The sequence below is a fragment of the Aquarana catesbeiana genome, linkage group LG05 (genome assembly GCF_042186555.1).
Source record: "Aquarana catesbeiana isolate 2022-GZ linkage group LG05, ASM4218655v1, whole genome shotgun sequence".
NCBI lineage: Eukaryota > Metazoa > Chordata > Amphibia > Anura > Ranidae > Aquarana > Aquarana catesbeiana.
The window spans coordinates 184,997,210-185,022,624 of NC_133328.1; the positions used below are offsets into that span (position 1 = coordinate 184,997,210).

The 25,415-nt window shown below is 42.6% G+C and overlaps 1 protein-coding gene across 2 annotated transcripts in view; it reads left to right on the forward strand.

Moving 5' to 3' along the window:
- The window catches only part of CLEC3B (C-type lectin domain family 3 member B), a 52,238-nt gene extending 42,177 nt beyond the window's left edge, over window positions 1-10,061 (forward strand). Inside the window, exons 2-3 of one of the 2 annotated variants that reach the window (XM_073630431.1) lie at window positions 2,413-2,517; window positions 9,262-10,061. In XM_073630431.1, the coding sequence (XP_073486532.1) occupies window positions 2,413-2,517; window positions 9,262-9,662 (506 nt within the window). In that variant the 3' untranslated portion in view covers window positions 9,663-10,061. The remainder of the gene's footprint in view (window positions 1-2,412; window positions 2,518-9,261) is intronic. The other variant, XM_073630433.1, reaches the window with a different exon arrangement.
- The last annotated feature ends 15,354 nt before the right edge of the window (window positions 10,062-25,415 follow it).

Sequence of the window (25,415 nt, forward strand, 5' to 3'; positions counted from 1 at the left end):
CTCATACTGGTCACTGGAAGTTCAACATGGCACCTCATGGCAAAGAACTCTCTGAGAATCTGAAAAAAACTATTGTTGCTCTACATAAAGATGGCCTAGGCTATAAGAAGATTGCCAAGACACTGAAACTGAGCTGAATGGTGGCCAAGACCATACAGCTGTTTAACAGGACAGGTTCCACTCAGAACAGGCCTTGCCATGGTCGACCAAAGAAGTTGAGTGCACACGCTCAGCGTCATATCCAGAGGTTGCCTTTGGGAAATAGACGTATGAGTGCTGACAGCATTACTGCAGAGGTTGAAGGAGTGGGGGGTCAGCCTGAGCTCAGACCATACGCTGCACACTGCATTAAATTGGTCTGCATGGTTGTCCCAGAAGGAAGCCTCTTCTAAAGATGATGCACAAGAAAGCCCGCAAACAGTTTGCTGAAGACAAGCAGACAAAGGACATGGATTACTGGAAACAGAAGCTGAGGGTAAAGGTGATGGACAGATCAAGCATGTCTCTAGAACTAAACCCTATTGAGCATCTGTGGGGCGTCCTCAAGTGGAAGGTGGAGGAGTGCAAGGCCTCTAACATCCACCAGCTTCGTGATGTTATCATGGAGCAGTGGAAAAGGACTCCAGTGGCAACCTGTGAAGCTCTGGTGAACTCCATGCCCAAGAGGATTAAGGCAGTGCTGGCAAATAATGTTGGCCACACAAAATGTTGACACTTTGGGCCCAATTTGGACATCTCCACTTAGGGGTGTACTCAATTTTGTTGCCAGTGGTTTAGACATTAATGGCTGTGTGTTGAGTTATTTTGTAACACTCTCACTACTTTACACTGTAGCAAAGTGTAATTTCTTCAGTGTTGTCACATAATAAAATATTTACTAAAATGTGAGGGGTGTACTCACTTTTGTGAGATACTGTATACACATATCTTTATATTAAAGCAATATTAAACCCAAAAACAAAAATGTAATATGTTGCAGCTTACCAATTCTTCAAACGTGGTGGCTGTGTTAGTGGGGATTTTTTAAGCCTTTTTTCCCCTTAAAACACCTGGTGCTCTGACACTTCCTGTATTAGGGTGTTTGTATTCTGGGTGAAGTAGTAAAGAAGGTTACTAAAGAAAGTTTAAGAAAACAGACTTATTAGATGGATTGCCAGGTAAAAATAAAGAAAAAGCCTAAAAAAAGGAAACAAATGCAGCCACCACATCTACGAACTTGTGAGTTGCAAATTGATACAATTTTGTTTTTAGGTTTAATACCACTTTAAGTAATGCCAAAGTTATTATCAAATCAGTAGGCCCATAGCGGAAAAATAAAAATTTCTCTGGTCTTTAAGGGGTATACTGCAGGTGTACGAAAAGAAGTGGTTGAAGCAGAACTTCACTGAAACAATTAAGTACCACTAATTCTCTACTTCCCACAGCCTGTAACTGAGTTTTTTTGGAGGGAGGGTGGTGGAGTCAGTAGCGTTTTTTGTCAGTACCCTCTCCCCCTTCTCCAATTCATGCCTTGCTAGGGTGACACTTCTCATCCCGTTCTCCAGCCTTGCAGTCTTGCACAGTGGGGAGCTGGCTGTGATCTAACAGTGTTTGTAGCTGCTGACTTTTACATTTTTAAATCTTGATGAAGTTCCTTTTTACAGGACACAAAAGTGATGAACTTGACAGCATGACCAGGGGTTAAAAAGCCAATGTTTTAATAGAACAGTGATGTATGGTTTTTCATTTTACAGAGATTCAGAGGAATTATACCCCTTGAGATAATTTTGTTTCTCTAAATCAGCATTTTTCAACCATGGTGCCCTGGAACCCTGGGGTGCCTTGAGGTGTCTTTAGGGGTGCCTTGGCAAAATGCCAAAAAATTGGTTATAAATTGTATACAAGCCAGCAGGTGGATCAAGCCTGCCTTTTAGTTACACAAAGGCACAGGTTTTCATTATGCACAATTACAACTTTCTAGACACTGGCATCCTAACAACCAACTCATCAGTAAATAAGGAAGATGTCTGTTGCCTCCACAGCATCCTTCTTTGACCCTCCTGTGCTCCTCTCCCTCAGCACTGTGGCGACATTATCTGACTGATGGAGAGAAATTGATGGAGAAGAGAAACATTGGAATACTAGTCAGTACCAGTGTGCAAAAGTGTATTTGCTTTGGAAGAATAAATCACCTTCAACATTGGGTGTCCTATGTGTGAATGTTGCTGAATTGTGAAAGCTATTAGAATAGTTTTTTTTCATTTTAGAATGGGGTATCTCGAGATTGTCCATAATTGTAAAGGGTGCCTTGAGATTGTCTATAATTTTAAAGGGTGCCTTGACTGAAAAAAGGTTGAGAAACACTGCTCTAAATGATTGACAGTATGTTACTAAGCAGCTGACAGTGGAATCTCATTTTTCTGCCTTATTCAGCAGATGTAGTAGTTACCCTGAAAATGCATGAGGAGCTGAAGAAGGAGGTCCAGGACCTTAAGCAGGAGATAAACCACCTAAAGGAACAACAGTCATTGCAGACAAGTAAGTAAAGTGCAAACCATTTATAAATCAGTAACCAAGAAATCTGTGCTGTTTGCTCTCATTGTAATAATGACTTTCTTTTCAATAGCAAAATACGACGATCAGTGTTTCTTTACCCTTTAAATGGTACTTTAGGCTTGCCCTCTAATTAATTGTGTACCTGTGCCCAGAGCAGATTCAAAACTTAATTTTGCTCACTACAAGCATAAATCTGATGGGCATCCTCCACAGAAAAATAATGTTACACTCTCACAATACACATTGTGAATCTGGTTTAAGTCCATGACAAGCACTGAAAAGTGTAGTGTAAAAAAAAAAAAAAAAGATTTTTATTTGATCAAGAATATTATAGAATACATTCAGATTCATATATTAAAGTGCTGAGTCAATTAGGATTTTTAACATACAGGGCTGAAAAATTGGAAAATGTCAATGAACTGCAGTGGCGGCCCGTCCATTAGGGCCGCCTGGGCGCCACCCCCTCCCTCCATGCCACCCCCTATATGCAATGGATAGATTCATGCATAGCATGAACCTATCCAGGGCCACCGTGGCCACCCCCTATTCATGCATCCGGCCCCTTTCAGGACACCGGGCGCATGAATTACAGTGGCCGAGTATTTTTTTAAGCACCTGATTAGAGCCAGAGGCTCTAATAGGCTTCAAAATTGGGTGGGTTGGGGTCGCAGAGAATGCGCTCCGATCCCACCCAGGTGTGTTACATCAGCGAATGAATATTCACTGTTGAAACACTGATCCTCAATCCGGCCAATCAGAAGTGGGTGTGAGGCCCATTTTCTGATTGGCTGAAAAGAGAAGACTCCCGATTGGCCGCCGAGGAGGGAGGAAACGGAAGCCACCGCCATCGATGTGATGAGCCCTGGAGAGCAGGAGAACGGGAACACCAAACAGGGGACGCTGCCATGATGGGGTAAGTGCTACCAACCGACCGACCGGAGGGGGGGCTCTATACTGTTTGTAATAAAATTTCCACCGGCCGCCACTGACGAAATGTCTTATAATAATTCATTAATGTTAGATAAATGACATAGCTTCTCAATGACAGCTCCTAGTTGGCATAGTGGAGCTAGACCTCTCTCAGTGCACATGAAATGTTAGGTGACAAATCATGAGTTATTTATTGACTGCAGTTCCTTCCTAGTACACCATGCCCCTTTCTGCCATTGTGTCATGGCTTCTGGAGAAAGCTGCACTCCCACTTAAAGTGTACTTAAATCAAGAAGCAAAAATGTAATTTAATGCAACTTACCAGTCCTTGGATGTGGTGGCTGAATTAGCACCTCTGTGTTCCTCATGCATATCATTACCCCTCTGTTCCCGTAATGTCTCTTACTAGTATTCTATACCATGCCTGCCTGTAACACCAGCAGCCCCAGTGCTGCACAGTAGTAGTTCCATACTTTCCCATATTCTTGTCTCTAGTGCTTTCCTAAAGAAAAGAAAACGCGGCCCGTGCGGGGCTCCGCCCGCCCAGCATCATTATTCATTCACAGTGTTCTGTGAATGTGAAAACTACAAGTACTGACAGCCTTTGTGGCTGTCAGCTTGTACTTCTCAGTGAACTACCAGGGTGCTGTTGAGGGCTCTAGCAGTTCATTGATTCTGCCTGTGAGAGTGTAACTGCTTGTCAGTATAGGAGATTTTTTTTTAAATAATGAAAGAGTTTCAGTTTTAAAAAATTATTCTTCTGAGGTTTATATGTGTCTGTGAAAACCCCACTTGTGGAAAAGTAATTAAAGAGACTATCACCAAAGTTTTTTTCCTTTATTCTTAAGTTTTACAAAATTAATAGGAATCTGACACCTCTGAGAGTGTTGAATTCATATATATTTCAGCTCCCCCTAAAGCTGTCATGCCACATATCAGCTTCTGCATTGTCAGTGTTCAGCTTTGTGGGAAGCTGCGGCCAGCCACTACTGCAGGTATGATTCAGATTCTGCTGCTAGAGAAACTGAGCCCTTTAGGAACTGACCATATAGTCATCTAGTGTAGCACTAACCCCCGAAGGAGCTTCTGATTTATATCGGGCTGTTACCGTCACCTCTTTACCCGTAGTTTCACCAATATCAGAACTTAGAGTCCATGTTGAGCTTTGTATCTGACAATGTAGGCACCACTCACTTTAGTACTTTTCCAATGCTTTAATAGGAAATAACTGGAAGACGTAGCAGGAAAGAGGTAGAAGAAGAGTTTCGGGAAAGTTCAAATACCTTTTCTTTGAATCACTGAGGAACTGAAATCTCGGGGACGAATATACCTTCATTCCAAGACTAAATCTTTGCCCACCCGGATAGGTCTTTCTCACTGACCTAGCAGCCGGAGCATAGCACGAACAGAAAAAGTCTCTGCCGCAGACTTGAGAAGAACAATTTAACTGTACAATCCTCTGCCACAGGACGGAGTAGATTTAGATGAACAGCAACACAGTACCAGAACCTTTAAGCTGACCCGGCAGTACTTGTGTGGTAGATTAGGTTAAGATGCATCCTCCAATTGAGTCACCAGGCCCCTCTTGAGACACCAGCATTCCGCACGGTCCTCTCCAAAGACGGGTCCTCCCCTGGGTCTTCTCAATTGTCCAGCTTCTTCCCGCAGGACAGACAGCACAGGACCATCTCTGTAGTAGTAGGCCCCAGACAGGCTTCTGGGCCTACTTGCACGGCTGCAGCAACGCAGACCTCTGGCCTGGAGGGCCACGAGGTAGAACTGATTCTTAGCACATGGCGTCTGTCCCTTAAATACTCTCTCCCAGAATGCATAGCAGTGGACCACCTCTGCCGAGTTACCTCTGGGAAAGAAGAGCACTCAATACACTTCATCTTGTTGCTTTTCAACACTGACCTATGGTGACAATGCACCTACAGGCAACAGTATGGACCTGCACGCAATACAGCCAATGCTGGAACAGAGGCTAATTTAGCCATAGATTAACTTCTGAACTATGTACAAAACAAATGACCAACTAAATTTACATATAAGCGCCTAATCAAAAATCTGCCAGCGCTACACTAGTATACACTGTGTACAGTATTAAACAGGCTACGTTAAAAAAAAAAAAAAAATTCACTTATCAATGTGTCTCCAAACAAATGAACCCTGTTAAGGTGCAAACTGACCAAAAATGCAGACAACGTGTAAAAACTGCAGTCAATTCAAATGCATAGTACAATCAATACAAAAAATATTGATGCAAAGCAGTGCAATCAATATGCACAACCAATCAATAAACTGCAATAAACATAAATAAAGAACATATAAATTCATATTCACTCGTGAGCCATGTACAGTTGTCCGTGAACGGTGGATAAAAGAGTGTGATCGATGTGCACAACCAATCAATAAAAAACAATAAACATCAGTAAATAAAAAAAACATTAAATCCATATAAGTTTGTGATCACTCCTGATCCATGCAAACTTATCTGTGACCAGTGTTGGATTTAAAATTCCAAGGAAATGTTAATCCAGAAAGGCACACACAGAACCACCATCAGGAATCCGGAAAGGGCGTATGCTCACCCTAAAACTGGGCTCTTATTAAGAGGGCCAATGAAGCCTCAAAACAATCTGGGATCTGAAATAGCTACTACAGGTGTGTATCCGATGGATATGCAGGTATTCATAGCAGGTGACAAAAGATTCCACTTCAAACCAAAGCTAAACTCAGAAAGCCTCATAGTGTATGACATAAAACAAATTTTAATAAATAAAAGCATAATTTGCACCCACATTAAGGAGCCAGAGCAACTGCACAAAGAAGTACTAAGCCACCACCTTCCCTCACAATTCAAATCAGCGTAGACACAGCCTTAGCTGCGGGAAAGGTAACAGAAGCTGGCAGCTCACTCGTGGGTACTCTCTCTCCTTGATCAGTGAAGCTCTGCCCTACATGGTTCATCCTCATGACATCATCAGGGCAGAACCAGTGACGTCATCACGCAAACCCAGAAGTAACCGGGTGGAGTGGTTTTCTGAAGTGATGCCAATACCCAGGTCTTAGAGGGGCAATGTACTCCTAATTTAAAGTGATCCTATTTGTGCAGTGGCATTTAAGTGCACTATAAATGCATAGCTCCCAACTGTCCCTGATTTTGAGGGACTGTCCCTGATTTGGAAGAAAGTCGCTCTGTCCCTCTTTCTTCCTCATTTGTCCCTCATTTTGGTCTGATCTTTATAGTTGTATATAAAATGCATTATTTATCTTTCAAAAAGTTTCTCCCAAAATGTCTTTCAACCAATTACTAAATTGCTGCATTTGTAAATTTCAGAAGTCAGTATAAAGGAATAGTAGTAGTAAAAAATAAAAAAAAAATCACTTGTGGATTTAACTAATACATTTTTGGGTATAATTCTTCTGAGGTATGGCAGGGGGTATGTCCTATTCCTACATACTTTTGCTTATAGGTGTCCCTGTTTCCATCTCAAACAGTTGGAAGGTATGTATATGTGAGTGTGATTCTTTAATATTTTAATAAAGTGCATATTATAAGAGATAAAGCACGATGATGGTATTTTATGTCACATGTAAATGAGCAGAATTTATACTGTTTTGTTTTTTCTTTTTTTGTTGGTTAATATTGTATTGTATAGCACATTCATACATATGTACATAAAGAAGTAAGGTGTAATATTTTAGTTATTATAGGGTTACATTGGAGACATGGAAGGTTGTGTTACACTTTGTATAGCTTATATTCTATCAGGTGTGGAAAGCCGATAGTGTGAGCATCAACAAGGGGTGTTTCGAGTGTATTATATATTATTATTTTTTGATCATTTGATTGGAACATTTAGGCATTGCTTGCCTAAGGAATTTGTCAATAAAATCATGTATTGATTGGTTGTGCATATTGATTGCACTGCTTTACATTGATTGCTTTTTATCGATTATACTTTGCATTTGTATTTACTGCCATTTTTACACATTGTCTGCATTTTTGGTCAGTAGAGTTCATTTGTTTGGAGACACATGAAATTTGACACATTTATAAATTAATTTACTTTTTTAGCACAGCACATTTTATACATAATATTTATTACACACACTCAGTGTGCTTGCAGCTTATTATTGTTTTTGATGTGCATACGTTTCATTTACATCTATTAGTTTTATTGCTGCCTGCAGGCTCGACTGGGACTATTCTCATGTGCACCAGTGGTACAACTGGGCCCCAGCGCTAGCCAGCTAAAGTGTTAGGACTAATGACTGTCCCTTTACAGCTGCTACACAGAGACCTTTACCTGTTACTTATGCTAAGAGGTACCTCTCAGGGGACATTGCACCATATCCTGGCCATTCTCCTAGAGTGCACTCTAGACTAATCATATTGTACTCACATTGTAGTTAATTGCTGACCGTTTATTGCAACATACAACATATTCATGAGTTATTCACAGCCTAGTGGTAGAGAACTCAATTCTAAGTTACCTTGGCATAGTGATTAAACTGTCTAGCGACCTGTATCTGAACCTACCTTCTGTGTGTTCATTTTCTCAAACCACCATTTATTCTAACCTGTACCAATACATTGAGTTAATTTACCACAAACTGGTCTTCTCTTTCCTGGTACTAATTCACAGCCAAGTTAAAGGTATCTATACTCGTGTTCTTATAAGAGCTTGCAGTAACTTTCATTCAACCAGGTGTGTCAGAGGGGCTGAGGTTGTTCTTGGAGTCGAGGCACAGAACAGAGAATCCAAATTACCAAGTGGCTCCTGTGGGGGTAGTGCAACATTTGTTTAGTGTAAGCAGATAAATCTGGCTACATAAAGAGTTCATATGTGACCTAGACTGATCAAATAAACAGAAACGAGAAGTTTTTTAGCTACAGCAACAGGGGCCTGTGCCGTAACCTCTCTTACAGTACAAAAATCCAAACTCTGTTACTTGTAAATCAGTTAGTAGACACTTTTTGTCTTGTATGGTCCTTTTGCCCCTTTATTTTAATGGGACTTCCTTATACCGTCCCTTAAGTAGAGAGTAATGGAGTCACAGAGATGCTGCAAACAAAACATTTGAAGACATCCATAAATTCCAAATCTTTTCTAAGATAACATTTACTGTTTTCAAAACATAATTTTAGTTTATGATATACAGTGATACCTTGATTCATGAACTTAATTCGTGAAACGACTCTGGTCGCGAACCGAATTAGTTGTGAACCGAGGCAAATTTTCACATAGGGTTCAATGAAAATCAGGTTAATCCATTCAGAACTTTTTATCTAGGGGCCAGAAAACAGCACTTTGCATCCAGGAAAAGATCACCTGAGGGCATAATAAAGTTGTAGAATTCATATGAACTGTTTTTCCGTGGTTCCCAATCAAGTGAGCCCACCCTCATGGTAGTCAGGGGCCAGAAACCCCTATTTGAGTGGACTGGTTCACCTAAGACTCTCATCTTGCACTGCTCTTCTCAATATGAACGTGTCAGAGCAGGGAAGATGGCCATGGCTCGTGTTCTTGAACCGAAGTGGTGTTTGCGTACCGAAGCAAATTTTTGTTAAGTCATTCGTGAACGGAGGTATCACTGTATTGCTGTTTTGCTAACATTGCTGGTGTAGAAAGACAAGAATACATTTCTAGATTAGTATGTCAGCTTAGAATGAATATTCCTACAGTTATCCACACTTAACACCGTAACTGGCAACCCATAAAGTACACTAGCTCATTTGATATTATTTCAGACTCATGGATCACTGTTACTTATTACATGTTTCTTCAGTCTGTTTGAAGGGCACAAAAACACTCAACAAATGCTTACTGTCTGTCTCTGAACCAAAGAACTACCACGAGGCCAGCGATGACTGCATTGCACAAGGTGGAACCCTGAGTACCCCAGAAGCCAAAGATGAGAATGACTTTTTGAATGATTATGTGCGCAAGAGTTTAGGCATGAACTCTGAAACGTGGATAGGTATCAATGACATGGCAACTGAGGGTTCTTGGGTGGATATGACTGGCAGTCGAATTTCCTTTAAAAATTGGGAGACCGGAACAACCTTTGAGCCTGATGGCGGCAAACAGGAGAACTGTGCAGCATTGTCTGCAACTGCAGATGGCAAGTGGCTTGACAAAAATTGCAAAGCGGAACTGCCTTTTGTATGCCAGTTTGCAATCGTTTAACATCTCTCTATTATCTTATATGACTTTAAAAAGTAAGTCCAACCATAATGGACAGCTTTGGATGGCTGTTGCTAAAACTACCAGCATCCACCCAAAACTGAAAAATGTTATATTTGTCCCTAATCTACAAGCATGCTTAGAGTGATTATGTAGCAAAATCTAATGACAATAAGCTCAGTCACCTAAAAAAAAAAAATGTAAAACTTCATGCTTAATAAAACTACACTTGTCATTGTCACTGCTATATTTTATTTAGACCCAGTCTTTAACTTGCTGACACATGTATTTATTTACATATTCTGTATTGCACATGGCCTAATGAGAGGAAATAATTAACATTACATGCTATGTTAACTGTACCGAATAAAGTATTTTTCATTTATATCTTCATATTACAAATTAGTGTTTTTCACTTGTGGTTTTCAAAATGACGTCCCTTGATCAAAATGGGCCTTTATTGAGACACTGTCGCCAGACCATTTACTTCAACAAAAATGCATTCGATTATATGTGCTTTTAATATATATTATATGTTATTTGCTTAAAAAAGCATCCCTTGTGTAGATATTCAAAAGCCCCAAAGACCATCTTGGATGTGATGTCAGCAGCCCCAGCAGGCTCAGAGTTGATCTTTGGGTTTTTTAGGGTGAAGTGTATGTAAGGAGGTAAAGAGGAGGGTGGAGGTGCTGAGCTAGCACAGACAGCACTTAAACACTCTCAGAAGGCTATTACATGTAAGGAGGGAGAAGGCTGTGCAAGGTAAATGACTCTTCCTAGCATGGTCAAATTTTCTAGCTAGGTCAATGGAACATTGCAAGCGAATAAAAAAATGTTTTACTGGCCATTCCACATGGCTAATTGCTAAAGTGACCCCCTGGGAGGCAAATATGGAATTAACTGATTTAACCACTTGCCGATCGCCGATTTACGTTGGCAGAATGGCGTACCTGTACGTCCCTTTGAATTTGTCGCCTAGCTCGATGTTCGCCGGTGGCCTGCGATTGCGGCAAGGAGAGGCAGAACGGGGAGATGCCTATGTAAACAAGGCATTTCCCTGTTCTGCCTACATGACAGGGATCTACTGCTCCCTATCATCAGGAGCAGTGATCTCTGTCATGTTATAGTGAGCCCATTCCCCCTACATTTAGAATACATTCAGGGAACACACTTAATCCCTTGATCGCCCCCTAGTGTTTAAACCCTTCCCTTGACCATGTCAATGGTCCCAAAATAGTGGCAAAAGTGTCCAATCTGTCTGCCATAATGTCGCAGTCCCGATAAAAATCGCAGATCGCCTCCATCACTAGTAAAAAAAAATTTATACTAAAAATGCCATAAATCTATCCCCTATTTTGTAGACGCTATAACTTTTGCGCAAACCAATCAATATACACTTATTGCAATTTTTTACCAAAAATATGTAGAAGAATACATATCGGCCTGTGGAAGAAATTTGTTTTTTTTTTATATTTTTCGGGGATATTTATTACAGCAAAAAGTAAAAGATATTGCTTTTTTTCAAAATTGTCGGTCCTTTTTTTGGTTATAGCGCAAAAAATAAAAATCACAGAGGTGATGAAATACCACCAAAAGAAAGCTCTATTTGTGGGAAAAAAAAAGACGTCAATTTTGTTTGGGTACAACTTCGCAATTGTCAGCTAAAGCGACGCAGTGCCAAATAGCAAAAAATGCTCTGGACAGGAAGGGGGTAAATCCTTCCAGGGGGTGAAGTGGTTAATCTCACTCCAGCTCACATACCTTTTGTTGTGCTCTGTGTGACTCACTGTAGTCACCCAGTCTTCCATTGATTGTTATAGTTCACTTTGGTGATGTGGATAACAGGATACGAGCCCAATCAGATTATTAGCCTAGACATTTTGCATGAGAAGAAGTGAAAATGTGTATTAATGCTCCCTAAGTATGCCTCTGTTTTACTATATAAGTGATAATGTTATGTAGTGTTGTACCCTAGGCTGGGTAAATTTAGTTTTTTTTGCTCTTCTGTATCCAGCTGAGCAGCAGCTGAGCAGATTCCAAAGGTAGAGTAGGAGACTCAATTCTTGGGCTGCCCCCTGGAAGGCAACATGTGTTACTTAAGATCTATTACTGTAAGGCTTCAGCTATTCCTTAACTAAGGGCATGAAGGAGCCTGGATTAAAGAGAATTTGTTGGATGACTCTACATTAGAAAGCTGGGTTGTCGGGCGTGTCCGGATGTGAACAGTGGCGGACGTGTTGAAGAGGAGCTCCGGGAATCCTAGACTTAATCCTGAGCCATCTGTGCATCTATCGGCCTGGTGAACATTGATACTCTCCCAGACCGTTCCTCTGCATCTCCTGCCTTGACCCAAACCAGAATTGAGCGGTGTCTCTGCCCACTAACTAAGAAAAAAGGGGAAGTCTACAAGCTGCTCCCTAACATGGAACACCTCCATCCCTAAACTATATGCAGAAACGAACAGTCGCCCGTGGGACTTTAAGTGAGGTGTCCATGGTGGTCATAAGGTCAACAAAATGCGTAAGAGAGATAATAAATTTATTAATATGAACATCATCCAATATAAACATGATTATAAATAACAATTCATAAAAAAAGCAACGTAGCATAATAGTCCTCTAAACATAGCCATAATGATATAATATCACAAAGTATACATAGTACAGATATACATGACACATCTCTAACCCAACGCGTTTCGCGAGCTCTACTCGCTTCATCAGGGGATGATGTGTACATCAGGTGTCTGTAAAGAATAAATGAGATATGTGTTGAGGTATAGGTTATGATTGGGACAAGAGCATGAGGCCGAAAAATGGTAATCCCATACTTACTGGTTAGACAATTGGCTTCAGAGTCTGATCCCAAGCGAGGGACAGCGGGAAACATCTCCCCCGGGAGCTGAGGGGACGGAGACCACAGCAAGGAGGACCGAGACCAGACGCAGGGCAGGCATGGCAAAGATATGAAAGGAGGATATGGACCAAGGTGTCACCCATAAATCTTGCAAGACATACTGGCTGTAAGGGAATATATGGAATGGAGTAAATATATGGGTGTGCATGTAGATCTATGTCAGAAACAATAACATAACTAAAGATCATAAAAGTATAAAGTTGTGTGCTAGAGTACCAAGAACGCAAAAGAGGGCATGCAGAAGATGGGAGAGTCTTCAAAAGCATGCTCACTGTAATGGAATAAATATATATCGATTAATAATAGGTCTAAAGTAGTCATTGAAGGCTGGAATTGTGTACATAAGTACAAACAATATAAAGTATGGAAATTCCTTGCAAAGTATAAGAAAAGAGAGGGGGTTTGTGGGGAGTGCCAGAAAGAGTATGTTTCCCGCTGTCCCTCGCTTGGGATCAGACTCTGAAGCCAATTGTCTAACCAGTAAGTATGGGATTACCATTTTCGACCTCATGCTCTTGTCCCAATCATAACCTATACCTCAACACATATCTCATTTATTCTTTACAGACACCTGATGTACACATCATCCCCTGATGAAGCGAGTAGAGCTTGCGAAACGCGTCGGGTTAGAGATGTGTCATGTATATCTGTACTATGTATACTTTGTGATATTATATCATTATGGCTATGTTTAGAGGACTATTATGCTATGTTGCTTGTTTTATGAATTGTTATTTATAATCATGTTTATATTGGATGATGTTCATATTAATAAAATTATTATCTCTCTTACGCATTTTGTTGACCTTATGGCCACCATGGACACCTCACTTAAAGTCCCACGGGCGACTGTTCAATTCTGCCCACTAACTAATACCAATCTTATTTCCTTTCTCTGGGGCACGAGCCAGCTGAGATTCAAGCTGAGGTTGTTACAGAGACCCTGGGGGGGAGGATTAGCCTGCCCTGACCTGCATAAATATTACTTGGCTGCATAGTTGTTCCACGCACACTATTGGCTCATTTCGGACGAGTCCAACGCAGCAGTGGGTCTGGAAGCAGCTTGTCTGGGTTCCTATTAAGCGCTGTGGAACTTACCGCAGATTTTGCACGCCTTTTCCTCTAACGATGGTTATGAAGACTGTCCTGAGGGCATGGTCCGTGGCTCTTTCCCTGTGCCCCGTCCCCTCTGGGCATATCTCTTCATGCAAACCGCTCTGGTTTAACCTGACGCTGCTGGAGTTTATGTCAATAACCGATCCTAGTGTCTGGGCACTTAAAGGTATTAAATACGTAGATCAAATATGCACGGGGGGGTCGGCTCCAGATTTTTGATGGGTTGAAACAAAAATATGATTTACCAAACTCATATCTGTTTAGGTTTCTGCAACTTAGACATGCTTTTAATACCCAATTTTTGAACTCTCAAGTGGCTTTTTATACTTCAACTCTGGAAGATCTGCTCAGAGACTAATCTATGATCAAGCCTTTGTCCACTATTTACAAAGAACTGTTACATAATGTACACATGGGACTTGAAAATCTCAGGGCCAGATGGGTTGAGGACTTTCCTACAATGGATACAGAAGATTGGGAAGTTGCGTGGGAGTGCTCCTTCTCGCAATTGGCCTCCACAAGGGACAGACTGGTGTAATTCAAAATTCTACAGAGTTTATTTCACACCCACACGATTGCACAAACTATATCCAGCTTCCCCAGATTCCTGTTGGCGGTGTACCGCACCCTCAGCAGACTTCATCCATATTTTCTGGTCCTGTCCACAGATCAAATCTTTTTGGACTGAGGTCACCACATTTATTTTAAAAGTTACCACTGTTCAAATCCCGCTAATGGTGGAGGTGTGTCTGTTGGGTAGTGTAGACCCTCTGGCTCATCGCCGGGTAGTAAGAAGCCTCCTGGGATTACTACTTTACTATGCACGTAAGGCCATTGTACTTCAGTGGAAATCCTCTGTTGCACCATCCATTAACTTTTGGAAACAATTAGTTAACACAGCCCTGTCATTATACCAGGCCACTTATCTGTCTAGAGGTTCCAAAAAATGTGGGATATCTGGGTGGAATCTCCATCCACAAATGCAGACTCTCTGGATGACTAGGGAGTATTACGTTATGCAAGTTGTCCCTCCGTAGGTAGTAGAACTTTGTGTCTATGCCCCACCAGGTAGATGATTTTCTGGGTGGCTAAGTTCTGGGAGAGTGAGCATCTCATTACTGACTCTGGCACTGAAGGTTGTTTGGTGAAGCTCCTGTAATCCAACCTACATAGGTGATCCGAGCATATTACTTTTTGGTTGTTTTAGGATATCTTATGCCGCCTACACATGATCCGAAATTTCCGTCAGCAAAACTCTGATGAGAGCTTTTTGTCGGAAAATGCGACCGTGTGTATGCTCCATCAGTCTTTTGCTGGCGGAATTCCAGCCAGCAAAAGATTGAGAGCATGTTCTCTATTTTTCGGTCGGGAAAAGTTCCTATTCAAAAATGCGATCGTCTGCACAAATTCCGACGCGCAAAATTCCTACGCACGCTCGGAAACAATTCGACGCTAGCTCGGAAGCATTGAACTTCATTTTCTTGGCTCGTTGTACATCACCACGTTCTTGACGGTCGAAAGAGCCTGTGTATGCCCAAGAGGCTCTGTTTTGTACTTTACATTTGAAAATTGCAATAGAAATAATAATAATAATAAAAAAAGAAAGCTGGGCTGGAGAAGAACTCCTTTCACTGAAGAGTGTCACAGGGAAGGTGGTTGGGGACCTGGGTTGGGGACAGGGCTGCCACCTGTCCAGTTTTCCCCCGGACAGTCCAGTTTTCGAATGATGTGTTTAGGTTTTCATCTTTCTCAGACCTTAACACATTATTCCCCATCCGACTGCACCCAGAGTGATAGGTCTGCTTGCCATCTGATGCATCTCCCCTCCCCGACGGCAGCCTGTTTCAGCACGGCAGAGTGTCAGTGGATCAAAGCTGTCCCCTCCTCCTCCTCCTTCTCTGCTTTGTATATACACACACAGAAGGAGGATGGGAGAACAGGGACACGCTGATCGAGGTCTGTAGAAAGTTTTTATTATGCTCTGTAGTTGGACAGGGGAGGGGGAGAGAGTGGCTGGGAAGGAAAACAACCTAAAAAATGTGCAGTGATTGGGGGGTTAAGAGGATATGTGCTGGAGGGGCGCTTTGGCAGGGGAAGGAACGTATGCTAGAAGTGTGGGTTGGATTTGAAATCTGACAACCCCTTCTATCCCACTCTCTTTTCAATGACCCCCACCCAGCACATATACCGGACCCCCCTACCACCCCCCCCACCTTGCACTATCCCTCTCCCCTCTCAAAGCACTCCCTCTTGCACTAGCCCTCTACCCTCACAAAGCACCCCACCAGCACATATCTTACCCCCCCAAGCATATCCACCCCCCCCTGCACTATCCCTCTCCCCTCTTAAAGCACCCCTAGCACATATCTGACCCCCCACCCCCATCTTCCACTAGTCCTCTCCCCTCCCAAAGCACTCCCACCACATATCTGACCCTCCCTTGCTAACTCTCTCCCCTCCCAAAGCGCTCCCCACCACATATCTCCCCCTCCCTTGCTAGCTCTAGCTTTCTCCCCTCTCTAAGCGCTCCCCCTAGCACATATCTGACCCCCCCGCTAGCACAAGTCCTCTCCCCTCCCAAAGCACCCCCCGCACATATCCAAGCCCCCTGCTAGCTCTAGCTCCCTCCCCTCCCAAAGTGCGCTACCAGCACACATCCAACCCCCCTGCAAGCACTAGCTCTCTCCCTTCCCAAAGCACAACCAAACACGTATCTGACTCTCCCCTAACACTAGCCCTCTCCCCTCCCAAAGAGTCCTCCCAGCACATATATAACTCCGCACCACCTCCCTCCTAGCACTAGCCCTCTCCCCAGCACATGTCTGACCCCTGCATTTTGTACACTAAATATTTCTTACCCCCGCATTCCTTGCAGAACACTCACAATTTGGCCACACGCACTGTTCACCACTGAGTGCTATGCGTGCAGCATTACTACTCTCTTTCAGGCCAACAAAAGTGTCCCAGGTCTTTTACAATCCTATAGCGTATACTCCAAAAAAAATTAAAAATGCCACCGCTAGGGTTCGGGTTTGGCTTGAAGAAAGGTGGCAACCCTATTGAGGAGCTGTCTCTGGACATTGTTGGTAGGACCTTTTGCTTTGAGCTCCTGGTTTGCCATGCTTTGAGGTTTAGACGTCAGAGGTTGCTAAAGTACTGTGACTGCCTAAGTTTTGCTATCGTGCTGTGGAGATGGTATCTGGGCCTGGCAGCCTATGAACAGGTAAGGAAGACCTGGGTACCCCCTTCAGGGTTGGGTGCTACACTTACATTTATATATGCATAAGCCAGAGAGGCAATCGGACCTGCAATAGAATTTGGTAAAAAAGGCTTTTACTCCGATTGCTGTAGAGCAGAGGTGCTCAAACTTTTGAAGAGCAAGGACCAATAAAGTGATCTGGTAATCAGTCGCAGGCCACAATAAGATGAAATAGTTCAGAATTTAAATTTTTTACATTTTTAATTGGCATAATGAACATTTTCCTACTACAGCCACTGAATGCCAGCAGGAGGAAGAGGAGGAAAAGCCAGATTTTAGAGGTTGTAGGAGGAAAATAGAGAGGATCAGTACTAGTATATGCCACCCCCACCACCCCTCCTGTCTAACTGTAAAAACTGAATTTGACAGCCTGCACAGGCCCCCTGAAGCATAGGGTAGGATCGCCATTGTGACCTCTGACGCTACACTAGTGGTTGATGGGGGGTTTTCAGACTTCCCATTCACTAAAACAGTGTTTGAACATATCTGTCTTCATTCGACTGGCTCGCCCAAGGTCGTCTCAATCCTGTATACTGCTCTGAATGTCCAACGCCCTTTGTCCTTCATCTCCTATGTGGGCCATTGGGAATGGGACCTTGGGAGTCCTATAGACTCGGAGAACTGGAGGAAAGCCTGAATGAACATAGGTAAATGTTTGTTTAACACCACTATTCTAGAATCCGCATACAAGGTTTCTCTTACTGTGGTACTGGGTCCTGGCCTGCTGATCTCATGCGAACCTGAGTCACAGTGATCGATACTTCAGAGGTTGTGGACAGGGCAGGGATGTACTTAACCTATTGTGGACAGCATTTTGGTTTAGAATTTTTAGCCTACTACATACCCTATTTTACCTGATCATTCTTAAGGATACTAAGATAGCCCTCATTCATTGCTTAGGAGCTATAGTAAAATGTGAACTAAATTTGAGGGGGGATGTTCTTACACGCATCCCCCAAGGAAGTCATGTGTCCCGGTGATGAAATGCATTGGGGCAGAGCTTGGATTACATCAGCACGCTGTTCACATAATCTGGTTGTGCGGTATATGTAGGAGTCGGCTGTTTTGCTTTTGTCATATAGTGGTGCACTTGAGCGCTTTTAAATGTGAGTGCAAAAAATTGTGAGTGGGTTTTTAATAAAGTCTTTAAAAGTTTAAAGCACTATGCAGCTTTTGTCTTTGACCTAATGCTATCATTCTGGCGGAGTGGAGGATATATGAAGCCTGGACAGAGGATTGAATGTAAAGAGGACTTGACACCTCTTGCAGCAGTGGAGATAAAAAAGGAGCTGGAGTCCAGAGGATCCCATAAGAAGTGGTCACAAGTTTTTTATGATCTTACATTATATTTGTGGGTCAAAAATATAAGATGAGAGGCTGATGTCATTGTGGTAAGTTATTATGCAGCATCTGCACCTGAACAGATTGGACCACTACCAACTCTCTCCTTACTCAACCCGACTGTTGGAGAAAGTAACACCCCAGCCAGATAGACTACAGTTTTTGTTCACACCAACATAACTAATTCTCAAAGATTGATCACATAATGTCATCATCATCATGTCCCACACTATGCAGCCTTCCACTGTTAACGCCACAATTAAATCAGTACTCTGTATGGTTCACTGCATGGTATTAGTCACACTTAACCCATCTTTAGCACTAAACATTGATGCAATTCCATCCCTTAATGACTGCCTCCTTTAGAATTAATCCTCCTAAACAACCATTGACTCCTTTATGAAGGAAGACACATCTCACAGTTAATCCCCTGACACACCACTGTGACCCTTTGGAAGGCCCAAAGACCATGCATGACCAGGGGCCGAAGTATTTATTTAGCATTGTGACTTGTGCATCTCCTTGAACAAACATTTCATGAAAAAGTACTTTAGAGAGCCCCTCAACAAAAAAAATAAGACTGAAGTAGAAAATGTTAGATGCAAACTCAATCTGCTCCTGGTAGATCAAGCAGAGAAACAAAATTAGGCATATTCCATTAGACTTATTCTACCTTAAAAGAAAACAAGCAAGACTTCCTTCTGGCACCCAGGCTGAGGAGAACTGAGCATATGCAATAATCTTTCTGACTTCAAGACATAATATTGGGAAGAACGCATATACTAGTAATACTGCCAAGCTGTGGAAATTCAACGCCTCTTCTCCAAGTTGTAATCCTACACCGACACATTTTTCTGGCATTGGTGGACACTTTATTATCTCGTAGTTTTACTAACATCAACAGAATCCATCAAAGATAGTTTAGAATCGACAGTCATAAGCTATGAAGTATTAGCAGTAGGGATGAGCTTCGAGTTTGAGTCGAAAGTAATTTCGACTCGAACATCGGGTGTTTGCCCGTTCACCGAACAGCGAATTTTATGGGGCGTTCGCGGCAAATTCGAGTGCCTCATTATGCACTGTGAAACCGCAGTGCATTGCTGTATGATGATTGGCCAAAGCATACACCTGACCTGCATGCTTTGGCCAATCACAGTGCGCTCCTCAGCGAGAGCCATAATTGGCCAAAGGCGGGGTTCCTTTGGCCAATCATGGCTCAGGGGGACTAAGCCCACGCCCCACACTATATAAGGCTGCTTACACAGCACCATATAGTGTGTTATAAAGGATGGAGATAGAGAGATTGAGCTAGATTAGGCAGGCAGGTTAGTTTAGTTAGTGGCAGTGTATTTGATATATATACAGTCAGACTATATATATATATATATATATATATATATATATTCTGCATTCAGCGTAACCTATATATACAGAGTAAACTCTATATAGCTACAACGCCACCTGGACACACATCAACTCCTGGACCCTCTGCAATCAGGCTTCCGCCCAGGCCATGGCACAGAAACTGCACTTCTCAAAATATGGGATGATGCCCTCGAAGCAGCAGGTGACGGAGAATCATGTCTCCTGGTACTGTTAGACCTCAGTGCAGCATTTGATACAGTGGACCACAATACTCTACTTTAAAAGGCGTCCGGAGCGAGGACGAAAAAAGAACAAAGCTCCTAGGGCTATGTTTCATCTACTGCGTCCCCAAAGTCGCGCGATTTACACTGCGACTTTGCTATGTGATTTGTGATGCGATGTCATTCGACCTGTGAAAACCATGTGAGAACAAGTTGCACAGATGTCGAAACAAAGTAGTGCAAAAACCTTTTTTGGAGTCGCTGCGACTTAAGTCTCACCAATTAGAACGGGGACCATTGAAATACATGGGTTTTTTGACTTGTCATGCGACTTCACATGTGTCAAGTCGCACAACAACTCGCAGTAGTGGAAACAGTGCCTAAGGCTTCAAATAAGATGATGCCTGGATTGTAGCTGTCATTCGATCACGTTATCGTCTCGAGTTCAGAACAAGGCCCCCTCAGACCTTGTTCATAGAAACTGGACTTCCTACGGATTTGGAAAGGAGGCAATGTTTGCAAGGATATATAGGGGATCTATTGGCAACAAGGGCCATCCTTCCGTTTTCCAAGCTAGAATTGGGTCAATGAGTATGTTCCCCTCTGTTTTTGGTCCCAGAGGCTTCAGGGGGTTTCGGACCAGTTTTTGACCTCAAAATCCTGAATTCTTACATGAAGGTTCCACCATTCAAAATGGAGTCATTGGAAACGATCGTTTCGGTTGTGCAGTCAGGAGACTGGATGGTTTCCATTGATCTGGCGGATGCGTATTTTCATATCTCCATAGGCGCATCTCACCATCGCTTTCTCAGGCCTTCCGTGGAAGGCTCTCATTTTCATTTTTAATCTCTCCCATTAGGTCTCTGCACAACTCCAAGAACATTTTTAAAGCTACTGTCTGCTGTTGTTGCGACTCTCAGGGTCAAGGGAGTGCAAATATTCCATTATCTAGACGACATGCTACTTCTGGATCCGTCAAATGAGCTCCTTCTAGTTCATGTGAATTTCACCAGCAAAACACTAGCTCGTTTCGGTTGGTTGACTTTCGGAAGAGCCAGATGCATCTGACCCAAATGTTGGAGTATTTAGGAGTACAATTCAACACGGATCGGGGTCATGTTTCTCTTCCTCAGAGGAGATGCAGTCTCAGACAAAGTAGTGATGGCCAGGCCTCCTATGATGCTGAAGGAATGCATGCAGTATCTGGGGGTTTTATCAGTCACAGTTCCAGTAGTCCCGTGGGTCAGGTGGCGCAGAAGCAGGTTTCAATGCAACTTTCTTCTTCAGTGGGATCGTCTGCCAATGGTCCCTGGTTTGGTGGTCAGTAGCTCACAATCTTTCCCGCGGAGTTCCGTTGAAGGCCTCAGAACCAATGGTGGTGTCGACCAATGCCAGTCTGGCAGGCTGCGGGGCACACTGCCTGGGACAGCAGGTTCAAGGCCAATGGAACCTTTGTGGGGTGTAGAGTTCAAATTTCCTGGGATTGGATGCTGTCAGATGCGCTCTTAGCGTTCCAACCTATGTTGCGAGGTCGAGCTGTCAAGATTCTTTTGGACAACAAAACTACGGTGGCTTATGTGTCTCATCAAGGGGGCACAAGAAGTCACCCTCTTTCACACTGGAATTAAAGCAGCGGCACTTTCGGGTCGGTTTGCAGGCGCTATTATTAGCGCAATAGCGCCTGCAAACCGCCCCAGTGTGAAAGGACCCTTACAGCATCTTATCTCCCAGGGCCTGGCAATGTTTTAGCAGATCGCTTGAGTCGAGGTTTTGGGGATCACAACAAATGGGGCCTCAACCCCAAGTAAATAAGCAAGATCTTCAGGGTCTGGGGGACGCCTTCGATAGATCTTATGGCATTGGAGGAGAATTGTCAACTGCCATGCTTCTTCTCCCGGACCTAGCATCCACAGGCATTGGGTCAGAGTGCTCCAGGTCTTGGAACTTCCCCTTGGTGTATGTGTTCCCACCGCTTCCATTGGCTCTCAAAATCCTGCTGAAGATTCAGCGAGAAAGGGTCACAGCAATAGTAGTCCTACCTTACTGGCTCAGGGAGCTGTGGTTCCCTCTGGCTTGGAGGATAAAGTTGGGCTCACCAATCCCTCTGCCTCCTTGTCAAAATCTCCTTCTGCAGAGTGGGGCCTGACACCCGAACTGCAGGAGGATAAAGTTAATGACATTATTACAGGCTTGTCAGAATGAATGTAACCTATCACCGGATCTGGAATACTACGGAAAGGGGTTGGGACCTTGGATCTCCTTCAGTATCTAACATTTTGGAGTTTCTGCAGAGTGGTCTCCAAGGGTTAGCTTATAATTGCCTGAAGGGTCAAATCCCTGCCTTGTCGGCTATGTCATGTACAAGATATGCTCTATATCCATTGGTGATCTGATTTTTAGGGGCAGCCATAGAAATCAGACCTCCATTGAAATCGTTTTTTCCAAAAGAGGACTTAACACTAGTCTTGGGAACATTGCCAGTTCCTCCGTTTGATCAAGCTTTCTCTTGTTCATTATTTCTTTTAACAGTTTTTTGTTTTTGTTTTTTACTAGCCGTGGCCTCGGCCAGAAGAGTCTCCGAGTTGTGTGCCTTCTCATCTAAAGAACCATATTGTTTGATGCTCCCAGACAAGATAGTCCTTAGGTCGATACCGAGCTTTCTACCTAAGGTGGCCACATCATTTCATATGAACTGGGAGGTCATTCTCCCAGCCTTTCCGGCGGATACAGCTGATGAGTGGAGTAGGTTATACCTGGTCTCTGCAGTTTCAACCTACCTGAAATGGACTAAAAGCTTTGGAAAACAAGATCAGCTGTAGGTTTTCCCAATGGTGCCTAAAAAGGGTATGCCAGCAACATCCAGAGTTGTGTCTTCCTGGTGTGTCAAGACCATGCATATTGCATACAAAACGCTGGGCCTTCCTCCTCCTTCAGATATCAAAGCACATTCGACGAGGGGTATGGCAACATCCTGGGCATACGCGAAGGTCGCCCCTGATGTAGTTTGCAGAGCAGCAAGCTGGAGCGCGCCCAACACCTTTTATTAGGCATTACAGGCTTAATATGGCTTGTCCACCTGAGGAAATATTTGGCTCTACGGTTATTACGGTGGCTGTTGCCCATTAAAAATTTTGAGTAGCATTGCAATGAAGGTTCGGCTTATTTTTTATCTTCCCTCCCTTCTTAATATTGCTTGGTACATCCCATAGTAGGCTGATATGGGGAGGTCCAGGAATAAGGAAAATTGTTATCCATACTTACCGTAATTTTCCTTTCCTGGATCCTCCCCATGTTAGCTGGAGGATTCCCACCCAGTTTATCCGTCGCGAGGTGGGGTTTTTTTTTTAACACTGGTGTGGGCAGACAGCCGCCCTTTTATGGGCTAGAAAAGAGGTGGTCCTGGAGGTTTCAGAGGTGGCGGAGCTGTCCCATAGTAGGCTGACATGGGGAAGATCCAGTAAAGGAAAATTATGGTAAGTATGGATAACCATTTTCCTTAAAAAAAAAAAAAAAAATATATATATATATATATATATATATATATATATATATATATATATATATATACATACACATACACATACACACTCTGCATTCAGCGTAGCCTATATATACAGTGTAAACTCTATTTTCAGTCAGTACAGGCAGTGTATTTGATATATTCAGTCAGTACAGGCTGTGTATTTGGTATAAATATGTATTTATACAGTCTACTAATTTTATATATATATATATATATATATACACACACACACACACACACACACTCTGCATTCAGCATAGCCTATATATACAGTGCATTTGGCAGTGTGCAGTTTCTAATACAGTGCAGGTGCTGCACACAGTATATAATACAGTATGTACAGTTTCAAATACACTTCAGGCAGTGTACACAGTATATAATACAGTGTAGTGCAGTGTTAAAAAAAAAAAAAAATACCCATCATGTCCGGAAGGCCTCCAAGGAGAGGCAACCATTCACAGGCCACTAAAAGAGGGTAAGCAGCCTCTGAAATAATACTTAACAGCAGGGACCGTTCCTGCACCCAACAAGAGTAACTGTGAGGGGTTACCGTGTTCTAGCACCACCAACACCTAAGGCCCAATGTTTCTGCCCCTGTTTAACAGGGGCATGTAATTACAATTTTTGAAATAATATTTAACAGCAGGGACCATTCCCGCGCCCAACAAGAGTAACTGTGAGGGGTTACCATGTTCTGCCACCACCAACACCTAAGGCCCAATTTTTCAACAGAGTATATAGTGCAGTCCGTATATTATATATACTGCAGTTCAGAGTATATAGTGCAGTCCGTATAGTATATATACTGCAGGTCAGAGTATATAGTGCACTCAGTGTAGTATATATAATACAGTGCAGGGTATATAGTGCAGTGTACAATATATAATATAGTGTATTGGGTCTGGTATGGATTTTGGGGGGCCCCACGCCATTTAAAAAAAAAAAAAAATTGGCTTGGAGTTCACCTTAATATCCATACCAGACCCGAAAGGGGGGAACCCACGCTGTTTTTTAAAAATTATTTTTTTATGTATATTGTCGGAATCTGGCAATCCATTACAGCCGTGAGCAATTTTAAATGACATTTTTTCTTTTAGAAATGTCATTTTGCTGTGGTTTTTCTAAACATGGGAAAAATGCGCTACTTTACAGGCAGACTAAGGGGATCCCCCAGGCATGATATTTAAAGGAATATTTAATTTTTATTGTTTCACTTTAAGCATTCTTAAAATCACTGCTCCTGAAAAAACAGCCATTTTAAAAAGTTTTTTTGCATTGATACATGTCCCCTGGGGCAGTACCTGGGTCCCCATACACTTTTTATGGCAATAACTTGCATATAAGCCTTTAAAATGGTCAATTTCCCAGCTTAATCAAAATTTTAGGTACAATATTATTAATATAATACAAGACTTATAGCACTAAAAGTTTGTGCTGCACTTTACAATATAAAGGGAGACAGTACAGTTACAATATAGTTCAATACAGAAATAATAAGAGGGTCCGGCTCATGGAGCTTACAATCTATATTGCCCAATAAACTCAATTTAGGCATAGCAGCTTTACCCCAACGATCAGATTGGCTTAAGGGCAACTAGACAAATAAGCAATAAGTTTTGCCAAACTTATCTCATGCTTAAAGCTGCAAAATTTTGCCCAAATTAGATCCAGCCTATGGATCTGTGGTTATGGAAATGACAATGGCTACATATTCTCCTTAAGCCACTCACTAAAAACCTCTTTGCTTCTCAAGTTAGTGTTCCTAATTAAAATTAAGTGTGCTTCCAGATAGGCTGTAACCAGCCTGAGCCTAGTTCATTTTTCTGGACTTTGTTGGTTCTGTAAGTTTTAGTGTTAAGATGTCTTCTGCCTGTTACTATTGGGGAGATTCCAGTAATCAATGTGAGAAGGACAATATTTGTCGGACCCAACCAATCTCTGAGCTCTCTGTTCAGAGGTATGATTTGGGAAAATGATAAATATTTGAAGCACCTTTCTTCAACTCCTGGGCTTCT